At 50.2% G+C, this 27694-nt stretch overlaps 1 protein-coding gene across 4 annotated transcripts; it reads left to right on the forward strand.

Annotated features, from left to right (window-relative positions):
- Positions 1 to 772: 772 nt before the first annotated feature.
- Positions 773 to 27672, forward strand: ABCC10 (ATP binding cassette subfamily C member 10). Of its 4 annotated transcripts, none has more exons than XM_037895453.2 (22): positions 773 to 1381; positions 8679 to 8876; positions 10723 to 12103; positions 13154 to 13381; positions 13759 to 13915; positions 14827 to 14966; positions 15063 to 15142; positions 15309 to 15480; positions 16510 to 16608; positions 16869 to 17058; positions 17512 to 17586; positions 18327 to 18518; positions 19075 to 19210; positions 19704 to 19899; positions 20480 to 20823; positions 21006 to 21175; positions 22170 to 22330; positions 22774 to 23027; positions 23436 to 23581; positions 24086 to 24183; positions 24461 to 24573; positions 27096 to 27672. In XM_037895453.2, exons 2-22 carry the CDS (start codon positions 8716 to 8718, stop codon positions 27229 to 27231), a joined length of 4629 nt encoding a protein of 1542 aa, XP_037751381.1. In that variant the 5' UTR covers positions 773 to 1381; positions 8679 to 8715; the 3' UTR covers positions 27232 to 27672. The 4 variants fall into 4 exon arrangements, with proteins under 4 accessions (XP_037751381.1, XP_037751380.1, XP_037751382.1 ...); XM_037895452.2 differs by lacking the exon at positions 773 to 1381 and adding an exon at positions 4042 to 4265; XM_037895454.2 differs by lacking the exon at positions 773 to 1381 and adding an exon at positions 4430 to 4592.
- The last annotated feature ends 22 nt before the right edge of the window (positions 27673 to 27694 follow it).

The raw sequence follows: 27694 nt of genomic DNA on the forward strand, positions 1-27694 counted from the left end.
GCTATGAGAAGCTTCTGCATTTGAACTTAAGTAAGATTTCAGCACAATGAAGAGCTGTAATGTTTTATTCAAGGATAGATCCAAGCTTGGATGTTTCATATTTGTGTTCTTGAGATTCCTTTTGTATCACAACATTTCCTCAGTTGTACCTTCCTTGATGAGAGAGCACATAAAGCAACAGCAGAAATCCAATCATCATGTCTTCTACATGGAAGCTGACTTACTTATTAAAGTCAACATAATCTTTCTTCATAGCCTTTAAAACAGTATGGTAGAGGCAAGAAAGAACCCACCAAACACACACACAGTGTGTACAGAATCAATGGCCGGCAATACATGCATGATAAAGGTACCTTCTGACTTCTACATGCAGGTAAGTGTTACATTTAAGACCAGGAGGAGCCAGGATACATGGGCAGAAGAATGGGACAAGCATATAGATATACCAGTAATTGCTTTATGCAACCAGGCGGACCAGAATAGACAAATAAACCTTTTTCTTGCCCCTTAGTAATAATACTTAACATTGATAGAGGGCTAATGAGTGGAATAGAGGCTCACAGTCATGGCCTACACAGAGCCAGTTCTTTCCTTTTGTCCCTATTTACAGTACAAAGAAAAGGAGTACTTGTGGCACCTTAGAGACTAACCAATTTATTTGAGCATAAGCTTTCGTGAGCTACAGCTCACTTCATCGGATGCATACTGTATTCCACAGTATGCATCCGATGAAGTGAGCTGTAGGTCACGAAAGCTTATGCTCAAATAAATTGGTTAGTCTCTAAGGTGCCACGAGTACTCCTTTTCTTTTTGCGAATACAGACTAACACGGCTGTTACTCTGAAACCTATTTACAGTACAGTATTCATGCCCTTTGGGTCCCTCTGTCTGAGAGGAAGGGCAGGACCCCAGTTCACTCAATCTACCAGTAACTCCAGCTGAAAGCCAGTGTTCTGATGTGAAAAGAATAGCACAAGATGCTAATGGTGGGGAAGAGGTACTATCTCTTGTGGAGAAGGGGAGGGCATAGGGTGACCAGATAGTAAGTGTGAAAAATCGGGACACGGGGTGGGGGGTAATTGGCACCTATATAAGAAAAAGCCCCAAATATCGGGAGTGTCCCTATAAAATCAGGACATCTGGTCACCCTAAATGGGAACGTAGTAGAGAAACCTTGATCCTTTACACAGTTTCTTCTCATCTTTCACAGCATGGGAAAAACAAGATAAGAGAGGAGCAAAGTGAAAGGAGTCCAAATACCAAATAGGCTCAAGTAGGAGTCTTGGGAGTGAGCACAAACTATCTGGGACTGGGGGCACTCAGTATCCACCCCGGGGCTTCAGTCATTCTCCATCCCCTTAAAGCCTGCAAAAGACCTTTGGTGAGTGCCAGCTGCTTCGACTCTCCTTTCTCTCCCTCTCTCTCTTTCAAGGAGCCTAAGATAAGAAGGTGCTTTGGCCTCACAGCTTTTACTTCTGCCTCTTCTATCTCAAACTCCCTCAGCCTGATTGTTTTGTTTTCCCAGACAGGAATGCTGCTGGTGTTTTGTTTCCCCAGCACCCCACTGATAACATTGACACTTACTCTCACAAGCACAGAGGACTCTTCACCATGTGTGTCTGTACTGGCTGGGAGTTGGAAAGACACTTGCTATCTACAAGGAATTGCTTGCATCTGATGATAGAATTACCACTTTGTACAGAATTGGAGGGGGCAGCCTGTCTGGCCCTGAAGTTAACTCTGGCAGAGTCAGGGGTCAGAGAGACCTTGGCAAAGGCGTGTACTCATAGCTTCAGTACTGAAAATCACAATTCCCTTCTCCACCAGCCAGAGTGCTCATACTCTGGGGGTGACCTTACACCCACCTATCATTCTGTAATAGATGGGTTGTATGTGCATGCAACTGTCCCATCCCAGATGGGAATGTTGGACCTGCTTATGTGTATATCAGTTCTTTCTTGTCTGACTTGAGGAAGCTGAGCCTTTATCTCATCTGCTAAGGGCCTGTGTGTTTGTAGTTAAAAGTTGTGTCTTGTATTTCCTGATTCTGCTTGCCTCACATTATACATGCTTTAGTCAAATACAGTGATTGGGCTCAGTCAGGGCTTACTTTCAGCCGGAGTCATCTGGAGTGGAGCTCCAATAAATATTTTCAAACATGCAGGAGCTCTAGCACCTCCTGCGGGGCTGAAAGCCTGAGCCCTGGTTTGCCCTGTGGTGCAGAAGCCTCAAGCCTTGGGGCGCCTCCTGCAGGGCAGAAGCCCTGAGCCCCAACACATCCCGCAGGGCTGAAGCCCCGAACCTGGTGCGTCCCACGGGGCTGAAGCCCTGAACCCAGATGCATCCCATGGGGCAGAAGCCCAGAGCCCCAGTGCACCCCACAGTGCTGAAGCCCTGAGCTCCAGTGCCCCACCGTGCAGCTAGAGCCCCAAGCCCTGGTTCCCCATATGGAGATAGAGCCCCAGTGCCCCCCTCAGTAGGGCTAAAGCCCCAAGAACCCCACCCTACAGCTGAAATCCGGAGCCCTGAATGGGGCTGGGAGGGCATGGGGGGCTCCAGGAAATAAGTTCTGAGAATTTAACCCCTGGGCTCAATATAGTGGTAATTGATATAAATTCTCTGGCCTAGTTATACTAGATTATCCTTATGGTCTCTTCTGGCCTTAAAATCTATGAATCTGAGAACAGGTGGCTGACGTTGAGAACCAAGATGAAGGGAGCAGGAGGGATGTCTGGGAAACCTGTGAGGGAACTAATGGGATTTGGGAAACAATTATTGTTGTTCTTGGATACCGATCTGCTTTCTAGGCATTTTTTCTGGGGGGTGGGAGGGGAAGGAAGGCTGCATAGTATTTGTATATGTACCCAGTGTACTAGTTAGGCAAATATTTAAAGAACTCAGATTCATTAAGCTGCACATATTTTACCCTTTCCTCATAACTTGACCCACAAACGTGTTTTGTTGCACTTCTCTGATCTCCCTCTAATTTGTCGTCGTTCTGGTAATGAGGTACCCAAAATGGCACACAATATTCTAGAAGCTGTTGCGGTGGAGCTGATTAGAGCGAGATTGTGAACTCTCTACTCCAGGATACGACGCTCTGTATGCAGCCCAAAATTGTATTGACCTGCTTAGTTGCTGTGTCACTTTGCAAGGCCATGTCTAATTTGTTGTTCAGTCACTCATACATCTCTTTCAGCCATTCCTACTTTCCAGGTTGCTCCTTCCCATGTTACCCTTCCACAGACGTACTAGCTGCATATTTTAAAACTCAATTTATTGAAGTATTTTCTACCTCTCTTTTATCTCTGTTCCCCCCATTGTATTATATTTCTCTAACCTAGTGTTTGCAACTCCTTTCATTGTAGTGTCATCGGCAAATTGTATATTCCTTGGGGTTATTGCTTTGTGTGTCAAGAGTCTCAAATTCTATTGCTCTCTAATTTGTATTTTTTATTATTTGCCTTGTTGATTTGACTGTCTCTGTAGTGTCTCTCCATCAACTTTATGGTAGCAGGCATAGATTTACTTAACTGATGAATAACATATGCGATTACTTTGTAATGCTGGATGTTTGTCTTCTGAATGGCACCCTTGGCTATGGTACCCATTGGGAAATCAGATCTCTGCGGGTGGACCCTTACACCTGCACAAAGACCAGCTGAACTCCAGAGGTCTCTGCACCAGCACAGGGGTCTGCTTGCACCCATCTCACTGCAGGGCCAGGGCTGAGGTTCCTCCTGGTCTCAAAAAGGACTAATTCTAAAATGACCAATAACCCTCTCCCCTCCTGCCCATAACCGTTTAGACCTTTTCTCTTCTATCGTTTACTTAAAGAGGAGCTAACAAAAACATGGGGTTTTAAAGGTGACCCAGAGGCTCCCAGAAGGGACCAGCCCCGCTGTACGATCAGTGATCGGCACCTGCCCGGGCCCTGCCATCTGCCCATCCGCGGAGACGGGGAAAGACCGGGGACGGGGGGGCGGTGTCTGACACTCCCCTGTGCAGAGCCAATGGACAGGCGCTTTCCCCTCCTGCCCGCTCAGCCCCGGGGCCCTGAACGGCTGCCACCGGAGCGGCTCGGGATTGACGCGGACACTGCGCCCAGGCCCGCCGCCGGACAGGGCCCGGGTTTGTCCTTCTTGGCTCGCCGTCGCCAGGCCGGCTCGGCAGCAGTGCGGCCTCCCGGCGGCAGAGAGCGCAGCCGCGAGGAAATGGGTGCGGGCTCGTCCTCGCGAGCCCAGCGGAGACAGGGACGCGCTCAGGTACCGCGGGGGCAGGGGTCAAAGGCCGCCCGCTCAGGGGGAGGCAGCCAATGACATCACCCGAGCCCCTGGCGGGTGCTGCGGACGGCCCCGGCCCTGTCCTCACTGCCTGCCCCTGGCGGGTGGGCCGGGGGACCCTTCCCTTTCCGGGCATCGGGCCGGGCGGCGGCTGGGGCGGGCGCTGCGGGCCGGGCGGGTGTGCGAGGCTCAGCCGGGGCCGGAGGGCCGCGGGCTCCGCTTGGAAGCTCCCAGAGCCGGGCTGGGCCCGCTGCCTTGGCCACGTCCCTGCCGGGCGCTCCGCCCCGAACAGCCCCTGCGAGAGGGAAGGTGGAGCCCGGCCGACCCCCCGCGGGACCGGGCGGGGTTTGGGGAGGGAACGGCCAAGGGCGGAAGGTGCGAGGGCGGGAAACGGGGCCCGTGTCTGGTTCGATCGAAGGGACTTTTCGCTTCCCAGTGAACGTGTCTCTCATTCAAACAGCGAGGGCTGCGCTGAAGGGAGACACCCTGCTACCCCCCTGCCCCGGGGATTCATTTGTTGGATGCTCCATCCCTACCAGCTTTCCTCTGCCCGGCCCCAGGCAGGATGGGACCTTTTTTTTTTTTTTTTTTTGGAGCTCGAAAACTCCCTCCCCGCCCTAGTAAATTGCATTTTCTCTCCTTTCGGGCCCAGTCAGGGTTGTACCCAAAGTGATGGGAATTAGGTTTGAGATTTGCTGAGACCAAGTGTTTCGCTGAATCCAGCTTTGGAAAATAATTTTGGCCCCCTTCCATCACCCATCCAAGGAAACAAGTTTGTGACCTGCTGAGGATCATTGTAGAAAGGGGGCTTGGTGCCTTTTTTTCTTTCTTTGCTGCTTTATGATGGAGGAAGAGGCCTGAAAGAGGGTTTAACCTTTTTAAAAATAAAAATAGGGGGTGAGGTGGGGGAAGGCTTTGCTTATTTTCTTAACCTCGGAAATGGAAGGCCTGGTCTACATGTAAAATTTAGATTATCCTAGCTACTTCTAGGTACGGAAAGGAGTAACAAAAATTACTAGGGTTATGGAACGACTTCCATAGGAGGAGAGATTTAAAAAGACGGGGGCTATTCAGTTTAGGAATGAGAAGGGAGGGAATATGACAGAGGTCTATAAAATCGTAAATGGTGTGAGAGAGAATAAGGAAGTGTTATTTACCCCTTCACATACCACAAAAACCAGGGATCACCTGATGAAATTAACAGGCAGCAGGTTTAAAACAAACATAAGGAAATACTTCTTCACACAGCACTGTCAACCCATGAAACTCATTGCCAGGGGATGTTGTGAAGGTCAAAAGTATAACTGGATTAGGTCCACCAGTGACTATTAGCCAATGGTCAGGTATGTAACCCCATGCTCCAGTTGTCCCTAAACCTCTGACTTCCAGAAAGTAGGACTGGACAACAGGGGATGGATCACTGAGTAATTGCTCTGTTCTTTTTATTCCCTCTGAAGCATCTGGCACTGCAAGTGTCGGAAGACAGGATGCGAGGCTAGATGGACCAATGGTTTGGCCCAGATGGACCAATGGTTTGTCTTATGTCCCTCAGAGGTGTGAAAACTTCACACCCCTGAGAGATGTGGTTAAGCCAGCCTAAGTTCTGGTGTAGACACCACTAGGTTGCTGGAAGAAATTTTCTGTTGACCTAGTTGCTGCTTCTCGAGTTGGCAAATTTACTACAACAATGGAAAAACCCCTCCTGTCGCTGTAGCAAGTGCTTACACTACTGCAGCACTTGTTTTGACAATGTAGCGCTTGCAGTGCAGACATATCTTCAGGCACATTAAGGGCATGTCTACACTTAAAGCGCTGCAGTGGCGCAGCTGGCAGCGCATGTAGTGAAGATGCTGTATGCCAACAGGAGAGAGCTCTCTCATCGGCATAAAATCCCCACCTCCACAAGCGGCAGAAACTTTGTTGGCAGGAGAGCTTCTCTCCTTACGACAGTATTCACACCCCCTGAGTGACATAAGTTTTGACGACTTAGGCTGTTGTGTAGACATAGCCGTAGTCTAGTTTTCCCTGGTTTGCTGGGGAGGGCTCAAAGTCTACAAAATTTTAATTAGTTCTTGATGTAGAATCATAGAAGATTAGGGTTGGAAGAGACCTCAGGAGGTCATCTAGTCCAACCCACTGCTCAAAGCAGGACCAGTCACCAACTAAATCATCCCAGCCAGGGCTTTGTCAAGCCAGGCCTTAAAAACCTCTAAGGATGGAGATTCCACCACCTCCCTAACTAACCCATTCCAGTGCTTCACTACCCTCCTAGTGAAACAGTGTTTCCTAATATCCAACCTAGACCACCCCTACTTTAACTTGAGACCATTGCTCCTTGTTGTGTCATCTGCCACCACTGAGAACAGCCGAGCTCCACCCTCTTTGGAACCCCCCTTCAAGTAGTTGAAGGCTACTATCAAATCCCCCCTCACTCTTCTCTTCTGCAGACTAAACAAGCCCAGTTCCCTCAGCCTCTCCTCGTAAGTCATGTGCCCCAGCCCCCTGATCATTTTCGTTGCCCTCTGCTGGACTATCTCCAATTTGTCCACATCCTTTTCATAGTGGGGGGCCCAAAACTGGGTGCAGTACTCCAGATGTGGCCTCACCAGTGCCGAATAGAGGGGAATAATCACTTCACTCAGTCTGCTGGCAATGTTTCTACTAATGCAGCCCAATGTGCCGTTAGCCTTTTTGGCAACAAGGACACACTGCTGACTCATATCCATCTTCTCATCCACTATAATCCCGAGGTCCTTTTCTGCAGATCTGCTGCTTAGCCAGTCGGTCCCCAGCCTGTAGCAGTGCATGGGATTCTTCTAAGTGCAGGACTCTGCACTTATCCTTGTTGAACCTCATCAGATTTCTTTTGGCCCAATCCTCCAATTTGTCTAGGTCACTCTGGACGCTATCCCTACCCTCCAGCATATCTACCTCTCCCCAACAGTTTAGTGTCATCTGTGAACTTGCTGAGGGTGCAATCTATCCCATCATCCAGATCATTAACAAAGATGTTGAACAAAACTGGCCCCAGGACCGACCCCCTGGGGTACTCCCCTTGATACTGGCTGCCAACTACACATTGAGCCGTTGATCACTACCCATTGAGCCCGACAGTCTAGCCAGTTTTCTATCCACCTTATAGTCCATTCATTCATCCTATCCATACTTTTTTTAAATAGGCGCTAACAAAAACCCAGTGTTTAAAACAGTGACTAAAATGCCCTTTCCCTTAATTACTGCAGCTTTCACTCTTTTAACTGTTGTAATGTCATGCTGTCATGTTTCACTAGTTCTCCAGTTGTCAACCTTATCATGATGCACAGGACCGGAATTGCTAATATAAAAGAACCCTTTTCATAACAAAACATTTCCAGGCCCCTGTACGTATCAGTAAGAGGCAAAAAATGAGCACAAGTTCAATCTTTTTTCCTTTGTAGGTAATCTTTAAATTCCCTTGGCAGTTTCAATTGGAATAGGATTCTCTTCTGCTTCCTGTTCTAAAGCGTTGCATAATATTGCTGTGTGCTGTTAAAGATCTGCTGTTTTCCACTCCAGGCATAGTCACATAGCGGTCATTGGGAGAATTGTAGGAATAACTGACTTTTCAGTTCATTGGCCATTCCAAAAAATCGGGGGGAGAGGGAATTGTTGTGGGTTGACCCAAAACAAAAACAAAAAAATCTAATTTTTAGTGAACCAAAAAGTTGGGGGAAAATGTCATTTTGGGTCAAACAAAATGTTTTGTTTTCAATATTTTCAATATTTTTTATTTTTTATAAAATTGAAGTGAATTTAGAAACAAAAAGTTGTTTTGAATTGAAACATTAAAATGTTTCATTTCAAAAATGTCAAAACAATGTTTTGATCTTTTGTGGATTTGGTGGGGGTGGGGATTTTGACCAAAACAATTTGACACAAATTCATTAGATGTTTCAAAGAATCATAGAAGATTAGAGTTGGAAGAGACCCCAGGAGGTCATCTAGTCCAACCCCCTATTCAAAGCAAGACCAACCCCAACTAAATCATCCCAGCCAGGGTTGTGTCAACACCGGCCTTAAAAACCTCTAAGGATGGAGATTCCACCACCTCCCTAGGTTTCCATCAACCTGAACCTACAATTTTCAGCAAAAAAAAGTTTCACATGAAAAATTTCATCTGTCTATAGTCATGGATGAAGTTAATCCTGTGTGTGGCTTACCTATTTCACGGGGATAAGGGGAAGGCAGTAAAGTGTAATAAATGTTTGTAAAATTGTTTGAGATCTTCATAACAAGGGACCTGCAGTGTGGCAAGGAGTTTATTATTATTAAAGGAGGAATCTTCCTTTCCTATCTCAAGCTGTGTTTGATTTAGTTGTGTGCCTAACTCATTCTCTTTCCTGTTTTCTTCCCTAGGAGCTCCCTGGCTGTTGCACTTGGCTCCTAAGAGAAGATGGAAGAGATCCTGGCTGATCTGTGTGGTACCAGGCCGGAAGACCCACTTCCTGTGTGGGTCCATGGTAGTGTTGGTCACTGCTTTAACCAGCTGATTTTGAATGTTGTCCCTCACGCAATCCTTGCTTTAGTAAGCGCCTGCTACCTCGGCACTCCAAGGTACGGTAGCCATCTGTGTCTCTTCTTCATTGTAATGAAGAATGTGGGAAAAGGCTCCTGGATGGTGGAAATCATTTCTCTCTGTGCCACGTGGCAGCTGCCTGCAGGAAACATTCACAGTCTTGTGTTTACTCCCTTTTGGGAGGAGTGCTGGAGCATATGCAGAGTGAAAAGGACTATTCAGTCCTGTTTAGTCCATCCGTATCTCTCAGGGCCAGTGTAGAATCTAGCCCTATAGTTTATTCCCCAGGGTTTTGTCCAGTTCAGTTTCAGATATTCCAATCAATGGAGATTCCACCGTTTCCCTTGGGGAGATGATGCCCAAGCCTAATTGTCGCTAATATTTCCTGATATTCAGCTGACATATTCCCTTTTGAAAAAGTTATATTTATCCTGTGTTTGTGTTTTGTTGCATTACACACCATAGCTAAGCCAGTTGTACTTCTTTTCTCCTTCCTCTTAGTTCAGTGGTTCTCAAACTTTTGTACTGGTGACCCCTTTCACACAGTAAGCCTCTGAGTGCGACCCCCCATAAATTAAAAACACTTTTTTTATATATTTAACAGTATTATAAATGCTGGAGGTGAAGCAGGGTTTGGGGTGGAGGCTGACAGCTAGTGACCCCCCATGTAATAACCTCGTGACCCCGTGAGGGGTCACAACCCCCAGTCTGAGAACCCCTGTCCTAGTTATACCTTAGGTATCACCCTAAACAATTCCTCCTGCTCCTTTCATAATTGTAGGTGGTTATCATGTCCCTCCTGAATCATTTCTTAGCCAAGCACATATATTCTCTGTATCTCACTGCCTCCAGTCCCTTAGGTTGTATTATTTTTTAAAACAAGAAAAGTCCTACATATTGCTGGGTTCTAAATTAACTGTAACCTCTCAAGAAAGATCTGTTCATCATTGTGGACAGCTCAGTGAAAACATCTGCTCAATTTGCAGTGATAGATTGTTAAACAAATACATCCTTAATTCTGTATAAGGGATTGGATAGAGAAAAATATTATAATGCCATTACACTAATCAGTTTCCTCACCTGGAAGTATTGTATATAGCTGCTGTCGCTATATTCTCAAAAAAGATTGAGTAGAAATAGAGGGAGTTCAGAGACTAGTGATCAGAAGGATTAGAGGCCTGAAAAAAACTTCTGTATGAAAAGAGATTGAAATTATTTAGGTTAGAAAGGATATAAATACAACATGGCATTGAGAGAATATACAAAGTAATAAATGGTGTACAGAAATTATATTATGGTTTCCTATTTACTCTTTCTCATAATTCACAAATAAGAGAATGGTCAATGAAATTGAAAGGCCACAAATATATTACTGATAAGGAAATTGTTATGCGGTGGATAATTAGCCAGTGAAACTCTTTGCCACAAGACATCACTGAGGTCAAAAGCTTAGGAGGAATCAAAAAAGAATCAGAAATTTGTATGAAGAACGTGAACATCCAGAGTTATATTAGAGAGGATAAAAATATATATTTAGCAGGGATTTAAACCGTCCTGGTTCAGGACCTAATTCAACCACCAAGTATCACAGGTTAGGAAGAAATTTCCCCATAAATGTCAACTGTGGGGTTTCTTGCATCTTTCTTTGAGGTATGTGCTACTGGCCACTGTCAGAGACAAGATACCAGAGTATATTGACACATGATCTGATCAGGTGTGGCAATTTTTATCTTCCTAAAAAGCTCTGAATGGGACACAGAGCCTGACACCCTCTGTATGGGTAAGAACTAGGGGTGACTGGATAGTTGTGGGAAGAGAAGAGGAGGAGTGAGTCAGAGGTAGCTGGCTCCACTCTGAAGCTTTCACCACCTTTCTCTCCACTAGATCTCCTGTCCAAGGGGCTTCCCACAGACCTGGCTGGAAATGCAGAATTGCTGCCTCCTTCGTACTCACTGGCCTCCCCATCCTTGATATAATCTCAGCAGCCATCACTCAGCAGGAGTTGGGTACCCTGTATCTGGCAGTGCTGGCAAGTGGCATTGCTCTGCTGGCATGGCTCACTCATAGCCTGGCACTCCTCATGCTTTACAGGTCCATGTACGGTTCCTCCCGTGGCCCTGTAGCCATGGTGCTCCTAGCCCTCTTCCCTGTCCCTGCCCTTATCATCACACTGGTATGGTACTGCCAGAATGGGGTGGCCTGGCCCCACTTCCATGCTGCTCACATCTGCAGACTCTCCATCCTCTGCCTGCAGTTGGCCTCTCTACTTATCTATGTGATCGGGTATATTACTCCTGTTGCCAGCAGGCAAGTTTTTTGCTCCATCAATGACTCCTGGCAGCGTGAACCTCTCATCACAGAGTCAGGGATCCCAGCGCCTAACTGGCAGGGAGTGGCAGAGGATGGTGAAAGCTGGCTCTCGCGCTTCTCTTATGCTTGGATGAACCCTCTTATGAAGCGTGGCTATCAGTGGATGCTGAATCGGCCACAGGATGTCTATCTGCTACCTCGACGGCTCCAGGCTGCCAGGGTCCATGACCATTTCTACTCCTGCTGGCAGGAAAAGGCAGCTCTCATCCAAAAGGAGGAAGATACAATGTCTTCCACTAGCCCAATTGTCACCAAAAGTGATGGGAGTGGAGATGCCTCCCCCTCTTCAGGGAGCCGCTGTGATGCCCAGCAGGCTGTGCAACTCCTCTCAGTGCTGCATGCAGCCTTTGGGCTCCGCTACTACTCCCTAGGACTCCTCAAACTGGCTGGCAGCCTGTTGGGTTTCTCAGGTCCCCTGCTCCTGAACCTGCTGGTTAGCTTCATGGAGTCGCACCAGGAGCCTCTGAGCCATGGGGTGCTGTATGCCCTTGGCCTCTTTGCTGGCTCCTTCCTGGGTGCTCTCTTGCGGAACCAGTTCAGCTATGAGGTGAATAAGGTGATGCTGACGGTGCGTGCGGCAGTCATCTCTGCCATCTATCGCAAGGCTCTGCGGGTTAGCGGCAGCAGTCTGGCTGGCTTCACCATGGGTGAGATTGTCAACTTCATGAGCACAGACACCGATCGGCTGGTCAACTTTTGCGTCAGCTTCCATGAGGTGTGGAGTCTCCCTTTCCAGTTTGCCATCACCCTCTACCTCCTCTACCAGCAGGTGGGGGTAGCCTTCCTGGGAGGCCTGGCCCTGGCCCTGCTGCTTGTGCCTGTCAACAAGGTCATAGCAAACCGTATCATGGAGAACAACAAGGAGATGCTGAAGCACAAAGACACACGAGTTAAGGTGAGGCAGTCTTTGGGTTCATTGCTGCATTTTCTTCCTGGTCATTCTTAGAACTTTGGCTACATATTATGGAACCCATTTAATGAGCTGGGACCTCGAAAACCCTGATGGGAGAGCAGAAAGGTGAGATACCCGAGGAGCTCAGTGCAAAGCAATGTCATTGTGATTCCACCTAGAGGGAAGTTGTTCTGTAATATCATTCTCAGGTGTTCCATTGCCTCCCTGGCATGTTCAGTCTCTCCAATAGATCCCTGTCCTGTGAGTAGCAGTTACTGTGGAACCCAGGGCCCATTCCTTTGAGACACTCCCATCCCATCTTCCCGCTGATGCCTTCTAATTCTGGGACCCCTGCCCACTGCTGGTTCAAAGTGCGTGCATGCGTTCACCATTGTATGGTGGGTTTGTGCCTCTCTGATTTGGCACCCTCAGAGTCAGTGTCATCCACTTTCTTGCTTCTGCCATGTGAGCATCTCCACCACTGACTCTTCCCTCTTGGGATTACTATCCAAGTGTCCTGGGCTCCAGAGTGATAGGATTTTATTGTAATGTTTTAATTTAGCATCTGCAATGGCGACAGAGCTCTCTCCAGCCCTTCCAATCCTTTCGCAACTCTCAACCCATATTTTGGAAGCATAGAAACTTAAGTCTCACTCCCATACACACAGCAAATCTGTAGGAGCTTTTGCAATATGTTCCTGAAGGAAGTTATATCTAGTTTATATTTCCCCCAGTGTGCACAGTGGTCTTCTCTAGATAAGTCGGGACTGCTCTGCAGGATGAACCTTATGTGAGGAGCCAGTTGTTTTGCTCAGACATTAAATACTCAGTGTTTAGTTTTTTACTGAACACCACAGAGCTCAAATAGGAGGGGGTAGCATCAGGGAAGAGGGGTCAGAGCTCCGGACTGCTGCCACTGCCACATGTAGACATATTCTAGTCCTAGCCCCTTGTTTCTCCATCATTTGTCCCCTCTTTGTCAGATCTGTCTGGCTAGGGTCTAGTGTGACATGGCTCTGGGACTGTTCTGTTCTGCTTGCCTCTCTGACACAGCTAATGACAGAGTTCCTGTGTGGCATGCGAGTGATCAAGTTTTACACCTGGGAGCAGCACTTCGGTGCCCGGATAAATGCCTGCCGAGCCAAGGAGCTGCAAAAGCTGCGAGCCATCAAGTACCTGGATGCCGTGTGCGTGTACCTATGGGCAGCACTGCCAGTAGTCGTCTCCATTGTCATCTTCATCACCTATGTCCTGCTGGGGCACCAACTCACTGCCACCAAGGTGAATGACAGGGGAGACCTGTGCAACCCCATTGCTCTGCTCAGACTGATGTGTGAGGTGGGAGGGGAATTTTCAGAACTATTCTAAGCATAATGACTGTGGGGCACCTCTCCCGCATGGGGTTGCATTTCTCTGGAATGTCCCCTGGGGACAGAGCTCAGCCCATCATGCTGAGTGCAGCTATAGCCACCCTGAGAATAGAGCTCAGGACCCTTCTGTGAGCCATGACCTTCCCACAGATGCAAGGACATCTGTCCATGCTGTCTTCCCCTTCCCCATGATGGTCTCTAATCTGTGAAACTCTTCTTTGTGTGTGTAAGGTGGGTGCCAAAGGGTCACTATCCCCCGATTCTTTATTGTCTCCCTCTCTGACACAGGTATTTACAGCCTTGGCGCTTGTTGGGATGCTGATTCTTCCCCTCAATAACTTCCCTTGGGTGTTGAATGGAATCTTGGATGCCAAAGTGTCCCTGGATCGCATCCAGTGTTTCCTCGAGCTCTCTGACCAGGACCTGCATGCTTATTACACCACTGGTATGGAGACAGGAGATGGGACACAACCAGGAATGGATGCTGTAGGCTTTTGTGTGGAATTTCCATGTGAGGGGTGGGAAGAGAACGGAGAAGTCTGAACACAGAAGGTGCTTGGGTGTATACGGCACAAGCCTATAGGAAACGGGCTCACTGGCCCTAGTGCAGTTAGGTAACTGCTCCACCTCCTCTGAACTCCCTAGAGTGCTGAGCAGTGAGCTGTGCTTCCTTCAGTCAATCTGAGGTGAGCGCACACCGTGGACCTGTGGAAGTGTCCCCAGGAGAGGACAGAGCAGTAGTATTACTCTCCACCAGCACCAAACAGACCATGCCTGTGCCTGCTGATTCCAGCCTTTGTATATTCCTAAAGCAAAGGCTGCTTGCTCATTTCTCAAAAATCTCCCTTGACACTGAAGCCATCAGCCCTGTTGGCTTTGGTTGGCAGAATGGGTGGAACTTCTGCACTGCCCTCTACCATATTTCCCTTCTCCCCCGCCCCCCACTCCCTGTTGCCAGCTCCCTGCTGTTCCTTCCACCTTCAGACATAGGGAGTCCAGTTTGTTCTTGGAATGACTCCATGGGAGTCACTGGGTCTCCACTTGCTTCCTACAGGGATTCAGAGACAGGTGGAAGAGAGAAAGAAGGAAGGATTTTAAGGTGAGGTTACAACAGGGAAGTGTCTCAGTGTCACACAGTGGCCTTGTACAGCTGCAGGGAGTGTGTCAGAGCTGTGTCTTATCCTTGCCTACTCTGTTTGGGAGTGGAGTTGATGGTGCTACCAGCATCTGAGATTGTCTGGGTTGCCTTTTCTCGGAAACATACTACAGGAGTGACTGAGCCCAGCTTAGTGTCTCCCGTGCACTTTCTGATCCTTGAGGATTAATGCAGTGGCTGTGCTGCTTTTCTTTTGCCAGATGGCCCCACAGACCCATCCTCTGCACTGGAAATGCGTCACTCCACCTTCTCCTGGTCACCGGCCAGGGAGGAGAGCACCAGGCAGCACCTGTCCAGAGGGACTCTGCAGATCTTCATTCAGGACCTGGCAGTGGCAAAGGTGAGTGGGGGTGCAGGGAATATGGAAGAGGGAGCCATTACCAGAAGGACCAAGTATTAATCCAATAAATCTTCTGCTGCTTGTTTCCCTCTTCAGGGGGCGCTGGTTGGAGTTGTTGGGAAAGTTGGCTGTGGCAAGAGCTCTCTGCTTGCAGCAATCACTGGAGAACTCAACAGGTAAATAGCCAAAAGACATTTCTCTCCCCTTGTCCCACCTTCCAGCACCTCTGCTACAGGGGATTTTCCATGGGTAGACCCATTTGCCAGGCACACTTTCCCCATGTTATTTCTTCTCCTTTCCTTTTCTGCCTCTCTCCCCTACCCGGCTCTGGGGTGTTTGCAGATTTGGCGGGCAAGTGTATGTCTCGGATCTGGAGCGAGGATTTGGCCTGGCCACGCAGGAGCCCTGGATCCAGTTTACCACTGTCCGTGAGAATATACTCTTTGGGAGGGACTATGATGCCAGGCTGTACCACGAGGTGCTTGAGGGCTGTGCACTTTCCGATGATCTGAATGTGAGTGCCCTGTGATGAAAACATCCCACTGGCTTCCCTGTGCCCTGCCCTGAATCTCAGCCTGAACCTTAACTTCTTCATCAGGGCACAGAACCTATTTCCCCAGCCTCTCCCTCCTTCCTAAGCCAAATGTGCCATGTGTCTCACACAGCTTAGCTGTTTGTTCATTTTCATTACTGGTCCCTGACATTGAGTCACTTCCCTTCCCTTGGACAGAGGCTCATGTGTGAGGTTGGCTTGACAATACTTTGTACTGTTTCCTCTAAGACTTGTCCTGAGGAGCAGAAAGCTCTGAATCCCAAGAAACGGAGAGGTTGTTTGAGGCTGCCTGAGTACTCCCATTAATAAGCAGTTAGGTTCTGGCTACAGGGAAACTATCAGAAGCCAATGCTTTGTTGGAGCAGAAAGTCCTTCCCCAGGATCTGGTGGAGCCACACAGGATGAGAAGAGGCCTGAAATTGTGTCCTCCGTGTGGGACTGCTGGTAGTAGCAAGGCAGGAGCCCCAGATGTCCCAAGGAACTGCAAAGCAGACTCCTTTTGGGAGATGAGGCAGCAACAAATCTCTAAGCAGGTCTGATGATGCTCCACGCCTCAACCCTAAAGAGAACTGGAAGGAAAGAATTGCTCATCTAGGTTGATTCAAGCCCTCACCCTTCTCCAATCAGTAATCCCCACATCCCATCCAGGAAGCACATTAGAAACGTTAGCTGATGAACTCTCCTACAATACCCGGGAGGGAGGGATTGTTGTCCTTCCATTGCACAGACAGGGAAGCAGAAACACAAGGAGGCTTATGGTCTGATTTTTCAAAGATGCTGAGTTCTGGCAGCTCCCTTTGATTTTAGCGGGAGTTGTGGATGCTCAGAGTTTCTGAAAATCAGGCCACTTGTGTCTTGTCCAAAGTCTCATAGTGAGTTAGTGTCAGAGCCAGGAATAGAACTCAGGAGTCCTGGTTCTGCATCCCCTATGTCATGCTGTCTCTGTGAAGCAACTTTTTAAATGGATTATCTTGTGCGTTTCATTTCTAGATCTTACCAGCAGGTGACCAGACGGAGGTAGGTGAGAATGGAGTGACCCTCAGTGGGGGACAGAAGGCTCGAATCGCCCTTGCTAGAGCCGTTTATCAGGTAAATAGGAGAGTGACCCTACAGAGGGCCAGTTGCTGCAGGTGCATTATCCAAGAGCCAAGGCTGGGCTAGAGAAGCAGGAAGCGTCCAACAGCCAGAGCTCCTGCTGCACATCCTCCAGCTCTTCCTGTTCAAGCAGGCTGGCGGTAAAGGAGCTGGGAACTGCCCCAAGCCAATGCACCTTTCTCTACAACACCACCTTGTGGGGAAAGCTGGCACTGATGGAACTGGGAGATGTATCACTGTCTCTTCTTCCTCAGGAGAAGGAGATTTATCTTCTTGATGATCCACTGGCAGCTGTTGATGCTGATGTAGCCAATCACCTTATGCAGAAATGTATTCTGGGAGTTCTCAAACACAAGACCAGGATTCTTTGCACACACAGGACGGAGTTTTTAGAGAAGGCTGACACCTTGCTGCTCATGGACAATGGCAGAATAGTCAAGACAGGTACAGTGGCACACCTGCTTTTGTTTCAGTCTGTGTACCAGAGGGCTAAGAACTCTGTCCCAGCCTTATCAGACAGACGGATGGGCTGTGAGTTCGGATGGAAAATGGCCATAGAGGATCAAAGCAGACAGCTGCAAAGAGGCTGGGGTAAATTAGTGGAAGCCCAGGGGAAGAGGAACACTGGATAAGCTGGGAGAACTGGGACATGGTGAATGTACAGGAGTATGGATAAAGCAGATGGAATCTGAAGAGATGGGTCTTGGGGTAAGACACAGTGCATGGACAGGAAGCAGTGGTTGTAGGGTTGCGGGTGCTGAATGGAGGAATAGGAGGGCAGAGGTAGAAGTAAATTGGGCTGTCTTGTACCAAATAGCTAGCTGAACTTCCGCAGCTAGCATACGGTCCTTAGGATCTCTGCAGTGTGTAAAGCGCTCATGCTCTCTCTCTTTCCAGGGACCCCATCTGAAATCCTGCCACTGGTGGAAGCCACTCCCAAGGTCAATGAGAATAAGAGGAGGCAAAATAAAGGTCAATATGTGGCAGTTTGAGGGGCTTTGGTGAGGGTGGGTGGGGTCACTGTGGCTCAGGATAAACATCCATGCGTAACCGCCTACTGCCACTATCTGACCTCCAAGCAGGAGTTCAAGACAACTGCTCTAATGGGACAGGGTGGAGCAGGAAAACAGCCAAGGGAAACTGAGGGAGACAGAGGAAGTGACTTGCGTAACATCACAGGGTGAGTTGGGATTATTAGACTCCTGGTTCCCAGCCCTGTGCTTGATCTGCTGACTAGGCCTTGCCTTCTTTTCGTGGCAGAAATAAGAGCATACAATGTATGTGGAAAAGGTCTGAATACACAGGTTTCTCTGAGTTCTCCTGGCGCCTTAGCAGTAATCACATCCGCAGTTATGAGCTGAAATGAGGGTAATTACATTGATAGCTGTAGGGCTTGGAAAAGAACTCCCATTCCCACACCTCGCACAGTGGGCCAGGGGTATTTTCTGTGCTTGGGGTAAAGGGGCCATCGGATACTGGCCAGGAAGCAGTAAGCTGATCTGCACTCCCACCTGCTGCAGGATTTCCTGATAGAGGCCTATGGTACAGGGTGCAGCTGGCATGAACTCTGTTGCAAAGGGAAGGAAGAGGGGACAAACCTTAGAAAGCCTCCTAGGAATATGGCGAAGCCTTCCCTTTGGCATAGACCTGCCCTGTTTACAGTGAGGAGCTGGTCCTATTGATGCTGCACTGACCTGTGCCTTTTCCCCCAGTCCCTGCTGAGCAAGGCCAAGAGGAGGACATGGAGATAGAGGCAGAGGAACTGGGCCAAGCCAACTGCCTCCTCCAGCGAGAGGAAGAAAAGAAAGAAGGGGCAGTAGCTTTTCAGGTGTATAGGGCATATTGGCTGGCAGTGGGCAGCTGCCTAGCATTGTCCGTCTTCTTCTCCCTGCTCCTGATGCAAGGTAAGGCAGCAGCTCACTCCATGCTCTGTTTGGGCCATTCTCCATTCTTGCTCCCTTGCTATGCTCCCCAGATATATGAGGGGTCCCTGGGGGGTGGCAGACTTGGTTTTCTCTCTCTCCCTAGCCCCTGCAGGAGGAAGGCCCAAACCTCCTAACTTTCCAGCCGGGGCCACTTCAGCACTTTCCTGCCCATCAAGTTGAAGGGTTTGTCCAGAGCCCTTAGCCAGAGTGAGGGCAAGACATTGTGTCCTAATTTGTGCCCCTGCTACCATGGGGGACACCGGGGTGTGGGGTGGTGTCTCCATAGAAGACTGTTTTTCCCTAGGGGACCTGCTGTACTTGGCTCCTATGGCTGCTGGCTGTCATCTCTACTGCTCAAGTAACCGCAGTGGCGAATGTATTGACGGCAGGGTATAGGTTAGGCTGGGTAGTGAGATGGTAAGAGCAGTTCCTCAGAGTAGCCCCAGCTCAGCTCCACTTCCTGCTCTTCTCCCCCATGTTGGCTGAAGCAGAGTCTAACCCCCCACCCTGCGCTGACTCTTGTGTATCTCTGCAGCATCTGGGAATGTCTCAGTTTGGTGGTTGTCACACTGGATCTCCAACCTGCCCCAGACGGCGAACATCTCCACGAGGCCCCTGTCAGCTTCTGTCCCTTCCCCACAGCTGCTGCTCTTCTCCCTTGCGGGGCTTGTGTAAGTGGGCGTAGGTTGGCTCAGGAGCTGGTGTGGTCTGGCTGTCGGGGGAGCAATGGTCTCCAAAGTTGCTCCTTGGTGCCCCTTTTGCAAAGGCCTCTTGCTGTGAATAGAAGCTGGCTAAACACCCCCATTGCATAGAGCCAATATAGTTGTGCGACCTAGATAGGGACAAAAAGCCCAGCCCAGCGCAAACCGGTAGTGAAGAGGTGCTGCTGGATTTGCTGTCTGAGGCAGATGGAAGACCCCCCTGGCTGCACAAGGCTCTTGGGGGTGGAGAGCGCCTACAGCTGGAATTGTAGGGATCAGTCTGCTGCAGCTTGCCAAGGCTGATGAACAGCAGGAGGAAGCTGGTAGCCCACCTTGGGAATAAGGACTCCTGGCTTCTCCCTCACCCTGGCCCTTGTGTTTGCTGTCTCAGGGGCTCTAGGCTTCAGCCTTGGCATAGTGTGCACTGTGGCTGAAGCATGTTCTGTGTCCTTCTCTCTCCCAGGTCCCGCATCCAGGTGTTGGGCACAGCTCCAGTCCATCCCAATAGCACACTGGATGTGAACTTCTACCTGATGGTGTATGGCGGCATTGCTGGGGCCAACTCAGTCTTCACCATCCTACGGGCCTTCCTCTTTGCCTACGGCACCATCCGCGCTGCCACTGTCATTCACAGCCGGCTGCTCCAGAGAGTGATGAAGGTATCGGTCATAAGGGTGGGGTAGAGTGAGGTCCCAGGAGCTCAGCTCAGGGAGAGAAATGGGGGCAGGGGGAACAGAGATGGTCACAAATGGGGTGGAGTGCTGACATGCTCAGCCGGAGAGGGGGAACAGAGATAGTCACAAATGGGGGCAGGGGGAACAGAGACAGTCACGGCTCACTGGAGTGCTGACCTGCTCGCCCACCCCTTGGCTGCAATCATTATGCCTGCCTCTCAACTCTCCACAGCAAGAGGTACCTTGAAGCCACCACATTGTGAAGGTGGCTGGCTGTGCCTTGTGAGATGTGTGCTGCTGCTGGGGATTGGGGATGCCCATTCCAGCAGGGCACCTCTACACTCGGGGGGAGAGGGGTTTGGAGTCTGGGTCTGCTGGACCAGTGCAGGCTGGGAATTCCTTCCTTGTCCATGTTCAGTCCTGCTTCTCTCCAGGCATTCTGAATAGTGGCTGCTTGCTGGGCCATCTACCAGCCAAGCTATATATAACTCCAGGGGCACTGCTCCCTCTCCAAGGTTGTCCCAGTCCAGTGTGGCTCTTACCACTCTGGTTCCCATGTTGCCAGGCCACGGTGACCTTTTTTGACATTACGCCGACTGGCCGGATCCTGAACCGCTTCTCTTCGGACCTGTACTGTGTGGACGACAGCCTGCCCTTCATCCTCAACATCTTCCTGGCCAATGTCTTTGGGCTGCTGGGCATGCTGGTGATGATAACCTATGGGCTGCCCTGGATTGGTCTGATCTTGCTGCCACTGGCTGCCCTCTACTTCTCCATCCAGCGCTATTACCGGTGTACCTCCCGTGAGCTCAAGCGCCTCTACAGCCTCACCCTGTCCCCCATCTACACCCACTTCTCAGAGACCCTGACAGGGCTGAGCACTATCCGAGCCACCCGGGCCACTGACAGGTGAGGGCTGCTCCTCGGATGGGGAGGGTGACAGCAACTGGAGAACTTGGGGCTTTCACTCTTGTAAGGGACAAGAGTGTTACCTAGAGCTTCTGGCCCTGGGGCTGGCTGGGGTGACAGATGAAGGGCAGTGGACCCTGGGACTGATCCTGGTATTAACCACTGCATTGTGCCCGGCTCAGATTTGAGGCAGAGAATCAGCTGCGACTGGAGCAGAACCAGCGCTGCCTCTTTGCCACTAACACCGCCATGCAGTGGCTGGACATCCGCCTGCAGATGATTGGAGTTGCTGTGGTTACAGCTATAGCAGGAATCGCCATCATCCAGCACCAGAGGCAACTGGGAAATCCAGGTGTGCTGTGAAACTTTGGAAGTTTACCCAGATCAGTAAGGGGTTGTGTCACTGCCTGCCCAGTAACCCTGGGTGCTTCTGTGCTGTGCAGCTTTGGCTCAGAACCCTGATACCAGCAGCCTGCTCGCAGCACAGTGACCTCATCCTGGCTTCCACCAGCCTGGTTACTCCTTGCAGGGTGGCACCAGCAGCCCTTCCAGTCCTGAGTCTCCCCAAAGCCATCTCCTCTGCAGTGCTCAGCCCCGCTCAGTGCAGCACTCTCAAAACCTGATCAAGTTCTCTGCTTCTTTAAAGAGACAGCACCAGCCCGTTAGGTTGACTGGGGATTTTACTCTTCAGTTGGAAATGCTGCACTGAAAGGGTTGTGTAATAAAACAAGATTAGGTTTATTAACAAAGAACAGGTATTTGAGCCTTCTTAGTGTATACGCAACGTGCCTCAGGTGGCACGTGACTTGGATTCATCACCGAATTTGGTCCATGGGTCAGATCATTAGCTTGCCCGGGCCGGGTACTAACAGGGAGTGCGACATGAACACTGATTCATGGCCCCCGGTATTCAAGTGATACTAAGTAGAAGGAAAGTGGGATAGAAATGGTTACAAACAAACAACAGTAAAAATATGCCTCTAAGACTAAAACCTAACTTAACAAACTTGAATCTCTTGTTCAAAGTAGCTTTCTCACCACAGTCATTCTTCCAGCATGGCTGTCCAGTCCTTAGCCAGGATCCAACACAGAGCCCAAAGCACTTGGTTTCAGGCCATCCTGTTCCCTATCCTAGAGCTGCAGCTCTGTCCACCTTCCCAGGAGGTAGATCCTCAGCCTCTTCTCCTCCCCCTCCATCTCCCTATCTCAGAGATGGGTTGCCAGCTTATAACCTTCCCCTGGTGCTTTGGCTCCTTCCTTGTCCCCCTCAGTCCTCCCTGGCTGGAGTTGTGTCCCCTGCTTTCTCCACTCCTTCACATGCCTGCTGTGCTCTCTTATCATCTCAGGTCTTGTAGGCCTGGCCCTCTCGTATGCCCTGTCTGTCACAAACCTGCTGTCAGGCCTCATCTCCAGTTTCACGCAGACAGAGACCATGATGGTGAGTGTGGAGCGAGCAGAGGAGTACTCCACAGACATCCCCATAGAGCCCCAGGAGCAGCTGGTCCAGGTAAAACTTCTCACTCAGCCCTCCAGGTCTGGCCTGCATCCCATCTCATGGATCTGTGTTTTGCACTCTCTCTCCTGTCTGTGCATTCTTCCCATCTGCTCAGGTGTCCCACAGGGCTCTGATGAGCCGGTGGCTGGAGATGATTACAGGGATCTAATGAGTGGGCACTGGGGACTGCTGGCCTGATCTACAGGAACTGCCCAGAGCAATTGCCCTTTCCTAATACCAACCCCCCATTTCCCCCACCCCCAAGGTCTTCTTGTGCAGTGGGAGAAGGGCAGGGTGGGTGGAGCAGGGCTGTTGTGCGGTTGGGAAGTGCAGAGGAGGCTTAGAGTCAGGGATGGTCAGGAACAGAGAAGCCAAGTAAAGGGACAGATGGCAAGTGGGGCAGGCTGGTAGTTGATCCTGGTCACACTTTGGTCTCATCCTCTTCTTCTTTTGAGGTTGCCCCTGACTGGCCGAGCCAGGGCCACGTGGAGTTCCAGCAGGTGGTTCTGACATATCGGCCAGGACTGCCCAATGCTCTGGATGGGGTAACCTTCACCATCTACCCTGGAGAGAAAGTGGGGATTGTGGGGCGCACTGGATCTGGCAAATCTACCATCTTCTTGGCACTCTTCCGCATGGTGGAGCTGAGGGGGGGACGGATCCTCCTGGACAATGTTGACAGCCGATCAGTGGGCCTGGAGAGCCTGAGGTAGGGTGGGCAGAGCAGAAGGAGGAGCAAATGTCATTTAGGGTCCAGCCAGGAGCCCTTCCACCAGAGACAGGACTCTGGTTCTAATGGCTGCCAGCAAAGTGATACTGAGGGGGTTGGTTAGTGGAGATCCTTTCTGGCCACTTTTGGTTGCTTGTGGCAGTTTCCTATCAGTTGCTGAAATGTTCCTGAGCCCCTCCTGCCCTGGTTGTGTGTGCTGAGACTCCTAGGCTGAGAAGACCCCTGCCTGGTCCCTAGTGTGTCTCAAACATGCCCTGTTTACATGGCCATGCCTGGGACCGGCCCAGGAGAGTCAGGGCCAGCCTGGTTACCATTGGCTCAGAGGAAAGGCCTTTTGCTTTCATGCTGTTCCCACCCGCTAAGCCTTCATCTCTCCTCTCCCTGCAGATCCAAACTGGCCATAATCCCCCAGGACCCATTTTTGTTCAGTGGGACAATCCGGGAGAACTTGGACCCCCTGGGGCGACATACAGACTTTGACCTATACCAGGTGCTGGAGCAGTGCCACCTACAGACGGTGATTACTCAGATGGGTGAGTCCAATGCCTGCAGGAGATGAGGAGGCTCTGGCAGTGGGCAGAGCCAGTGAGTTGGAGGTGGTAGTCAAGGGCCTAGATGCAGCAAGATCTGCTTTGGGAGGCAAGACCCCAGTGGGGTCCAATGGGATTGACATGTGAGGCCCAAACAGAATCCTGTAAGGTCCAGTGGAAGGACATGAGCAGGTGAGTTTATCTGATGGGGGTAGTAGGCAAGGCTCTTGCAGGACTGACTAAGGGAGGCCAACCCCCAATGGGATCCAGTGTGGGGGAAGAATAGGGGCTTCCAAGTCTCACACACTAGTCTTTGTGATCCTAGCAGAGGATACACACACACTGTTAGTGACAAATCTTGCTTCTGTCCGAGTCTAAAATCCCAAGGCTTTGGGCTGGGGCTGAGCAGAGATGAGGTCTTGAGCTGGAAGCTCCTGGCCCAGGCATGCTGTGCAGGGGCTCTAACCAAAGCCTTGCTAGATAAGAGCTGTCCTTGCCTACTTGCAGGTGGACTGGACTCTGAACTGGGGGAGAGAGGGAAGAGTCTGTCGGTGGGACAGAGGCAGCTCGTGTGTCTGGCAAGAGCCCTCCTGACCCAGGCCAAGGTGAGTGCTGCTAACTCCATCTGGATTCTCCCTGCTCAAAGCAGGGAAATTACTTGTTTGGAGAGGGGGTGCCTATTCCTGATTGTGGGGATAGTAGGGCAGGACAGGGAGTCTGTGTCAGGAGGCCCTAGTAAGTAAATGGACTGTCTGATGTGTATGGGAATTAGGGCTGTGAGCTGATTTAGGGTGGCCTCTTAGGTGTATCTCTGGGCCGGGAACAGAGATCTCCTCCTATGGTGTTGGGATACCCTTTACTTTGTCACTGTGTCACTGGCAGGTGCTGTGCATCGATGAGGCCACAGCCAGTGTGGATCAGAAGACCGATCAGCTGCTACAGCAGACCATCCGCCAGCGCTTTGCTGACAAAACTGTGCTCACGATTGCTCACAGGTACAGCCGGCTTCCTCTCACACCAAGGGCATGTCTCCTCTGCACTGGGGAAAGAGCCTTCCAGCCCCGTCCACAGATTTGTGCTAGAGGGGCTCACACTACTGCTCTCAGAATAGCTGTGTAGATGTTGCAGCTTGTTCTAGAGCTCGGGTTTTAAAGCTGGGGGGAAGAAGGGGGGCCATGTGAGACCCTGAGCCCAGCCCAAACCATAACGTTGAAGCACCATCTGCACAGCTATTGTTAGAGCGCTAACATGAGCCCTGCTAGCACAAGTCTCTGGACCTTGGCTGGGAGGCTGGCTGCCAGAGGCAGTGTAGACATACCCTGTGAGCCTTCTAAATGCCTTATGGAGAAAGGGACAGCCCTCTGCTCTTAAACTCACCTCACCACAGCGCCAGCCTTCCCACACCGGCCACAACCCCACCATTAACCACTCACCATGCCCACAGCGCCAGTCTTCCCCCACTAGCCACTTCTACAGCCCCAGCATTACCCACTCGCCATGCCCAGTGCTGGCCACGCCCACAGTCGCAGCATTGTGTTTGCCCCCACCTTGATATTCAGCCCCATATGTGAGTTGACCTGTGAAATCAGCATGACAAGATTTTTCAAGTGCAAACTTGTCTGTTTCCTTTTGCTGCTCTGGAGCGAAGCAGGCATTTACCATCCCCCTTCAGCTCCTGCCCCTGGGCCCCAGTCCACCTGACTGCCAGTCTCCAGGAGCATCCAGATACTGTCCAAATAGCAAACTCTTCTCTTTGGTGGGTGCCAGGTGGAAACCCAGCATGTTCTATATATTGCTGGAAGCTGTCTGATAGGGACTTAGGGAGCCCCTGAATTTCCTGCCAAGTGGAACAGGGGTATTGTAGCCTCAGAGGGTGAAAAGGGGTTGAGAATATAGAAAACTGAGAGCCTGACAATTGTACTCAAAGCTCCCCACCATCATGGAGAGCAGAGAGGGTGCAGAACATGAAACAGAGCTGGTCTTGCCCAGTAGAGGGCACTGCAGGACAGGCAGAGGACGAGAGACTGCACTGCCACCTCCCGGCCAGGGATGCCCTTGCTCCCCTGATGTGGGCCATTACCACTAGATTAAAAAGCTCCAAGAGAAAGAAGGGACTGGTGGATAGGAAGAGCACGCTGCAGCCAGGCCACCTCAGGCTGTAGACTATACTCACCTTAATACTGTGTGCAGTTCTAGTCGCCCCATCTCAAAAAAGATACATTAGAATTGGAACTGGCACTGAGAAAGGCAACAAAAATAATTAAGGGTATTGAGCAGCTTCCATCTGAGGAGAGATTAAAAAGAAGGGGACTGTTCAACTTGGAAAAGAGACGACTTGGAGGGTTTATGACAGAGGTCCATAAGATCAGGAGTGGTGTGGAGGAAGTGAATAAGGAAGTGTTATTTACCCCTTTTCATAATGTTGGAGACCCCAGGGCATGGCCACTAGTTAAGTCGAGGGGATGGAAGGCCATAAGGGTCGAGGAGGTCTTCCTGCTGAAGGCCTAAGGGCTTTTTTTTTAACCCTTTTTAATAGAATTCAGGCCTGGCTGGTTTGAGTAAGCTCTTTTGCTTTTAAAACAATGTTGCAGCCGCAGATAATGCCTTATAGTGTAAGGTTTGCTGACGCCAAGTTAAAAATAATAGGAGATAGACCATTGCTCTGACCCAGTATGGCTGTTCTGATGTATGTGGCTGAGTCATTACTTGGATGGGAGACCTTTAGGGAAATCCAGGTGCTGCAAAAGAATCAGTTGTTGGTACTTTTCACTCCATCAGGACTGACTCGTGCCCCAGCCCGGCACCGTGGGCTGTGGGAGGTTCTGTCTTTTGGGGGAGATGGGAAACTGAGATCCTGACCACCTGGGGTCCATGTGAAGATCCACTCGTACTTTCTGTAAGAGTTGGGTTATTAATGTCAGTTCTGATCCAATTCCAGTGCTGTGACTTCATGCAGTTTATTCTAATACCATTAATAATACTACATCCTCCCACTGTATCTCTGTGTGCTTTAGACAGGAATGAATTTAGGCTCCCAGCCCCCCGGGAGGCAATGGCTATCATTATCCCCATTTTACAGATAGGGAAACTGAGGCTCAGATTGGCAAAATAACTCATCCAAGTTCACAAAGCCAGTTGATGGAAAAACCAGGCAGGTGACCCAGGTGTTCTGACTCCCAGCCTTCCTGCTCTCACCTACTAGAAATGCTGTCTTCCTGGGTTCTCACTCTGTCTTGAAAGTTGTTGTGTAGCGTTCCTTTAAACAGCTCCCAGATTTCTCCCCAGAGATGGCTGCATTTTAGCGCTGAAGGAGTGATCCCTGTGTATATAAGTGCTCCCCCAGCAATGAGCCCAGCCCAGATGAAGGGCTCTGTAGATATTGGTGCCTATGTGGGGGGGGTCTCAGGCTTCTGTGCAAATGAAGGGGGGAGCAGTATTTGGTGTGTCTCCCCCTGCACAGACCAAGACACCCCCGCGCATACACACACATGCATGTTTCTATGTTTGCTCTCATCAGGCTGAACACTATCCTGGACTCAGACCGTGTGCTAGTGATGCATGGGGGGAAGGTGGCGGAGCTGGATTCACCTGCTGTCCTCAGCAAGAGGGAAGACTCCTTGTTTCAGCAACTCTTGACCAGTGGGCAGCAATGACTTCTCTGCTAAGAGACTGAGACCAGTGATGAGCACCTCCTGGCTGCACACCTGCAACCCCCATCTCTGCTGGACCCCAACAGGCTGGTGGGTGCAGGCAACTACCTACTTCCTGCTGGGCCAGGAGCTGCCATAGGGATGCACTAGCCTGCACAAAGGACAGCAGAGGGTGACACTGGCTCTCGGCTTGGGTCCTGCTCAGAATGGACCTTGTTTCAGGTGGGAAGTCGTGGGAGGACGAGGAGCAGTCTCCCAAGCCTTGATGGGGTTGGACTGAGACTTACTGGTCTGGGTCAAGAATCCTAGGATGAGGAAACATGCTCCTGGCTTGGGGCAGCATCCCCTTTGGTGTAATGAGGGTTTATTCTCTACTGTTAAGTGAATCAGTGACTCCTAGTGAAGGACTCATGATTTAAAATAAAGAGCAAATGTCCTTGTTAAGCTCTCTGTTTGTCGTCTGGCT

The sequence above is a fragment of the Chelonia mydas genome, chromosome 3, assembly GCF_015237465.2.
Source record: "Chelonia mydas isolate rCheMyd1 chromosome 3, rCheMyd1.pri.v2, whole genome shotgun sequence".
NCBI lineage: Eukaryota > Metazoa > Chordata > Testudines > Cheloniidae > Chelonia > Chelonia mydas.

Coding starts and splice junctions, on each gene's coding strand:
- ABCC10 (XM_037895453.2), top strand. CDS start 8,716: ATGGAAGAGATCCTGGCTGATCTGTGTGGTACCAGGCCGGAAGACCCA. Junction 14,967..15,062: donor AGGACCTGGCAGTGGCAAAG/GTGAGTGGGGGT, acceptor TTCCCTCTTCAG/GGGGCGCTGGTTGGAGTTGT. Junction 15,143..15,308: donor ATCACTGGAGAACTCAACAG/GTAAATAGCCAA, acceptor GGGTGTTTGCAG/ATTTGGCGGGCAAGTGTATG.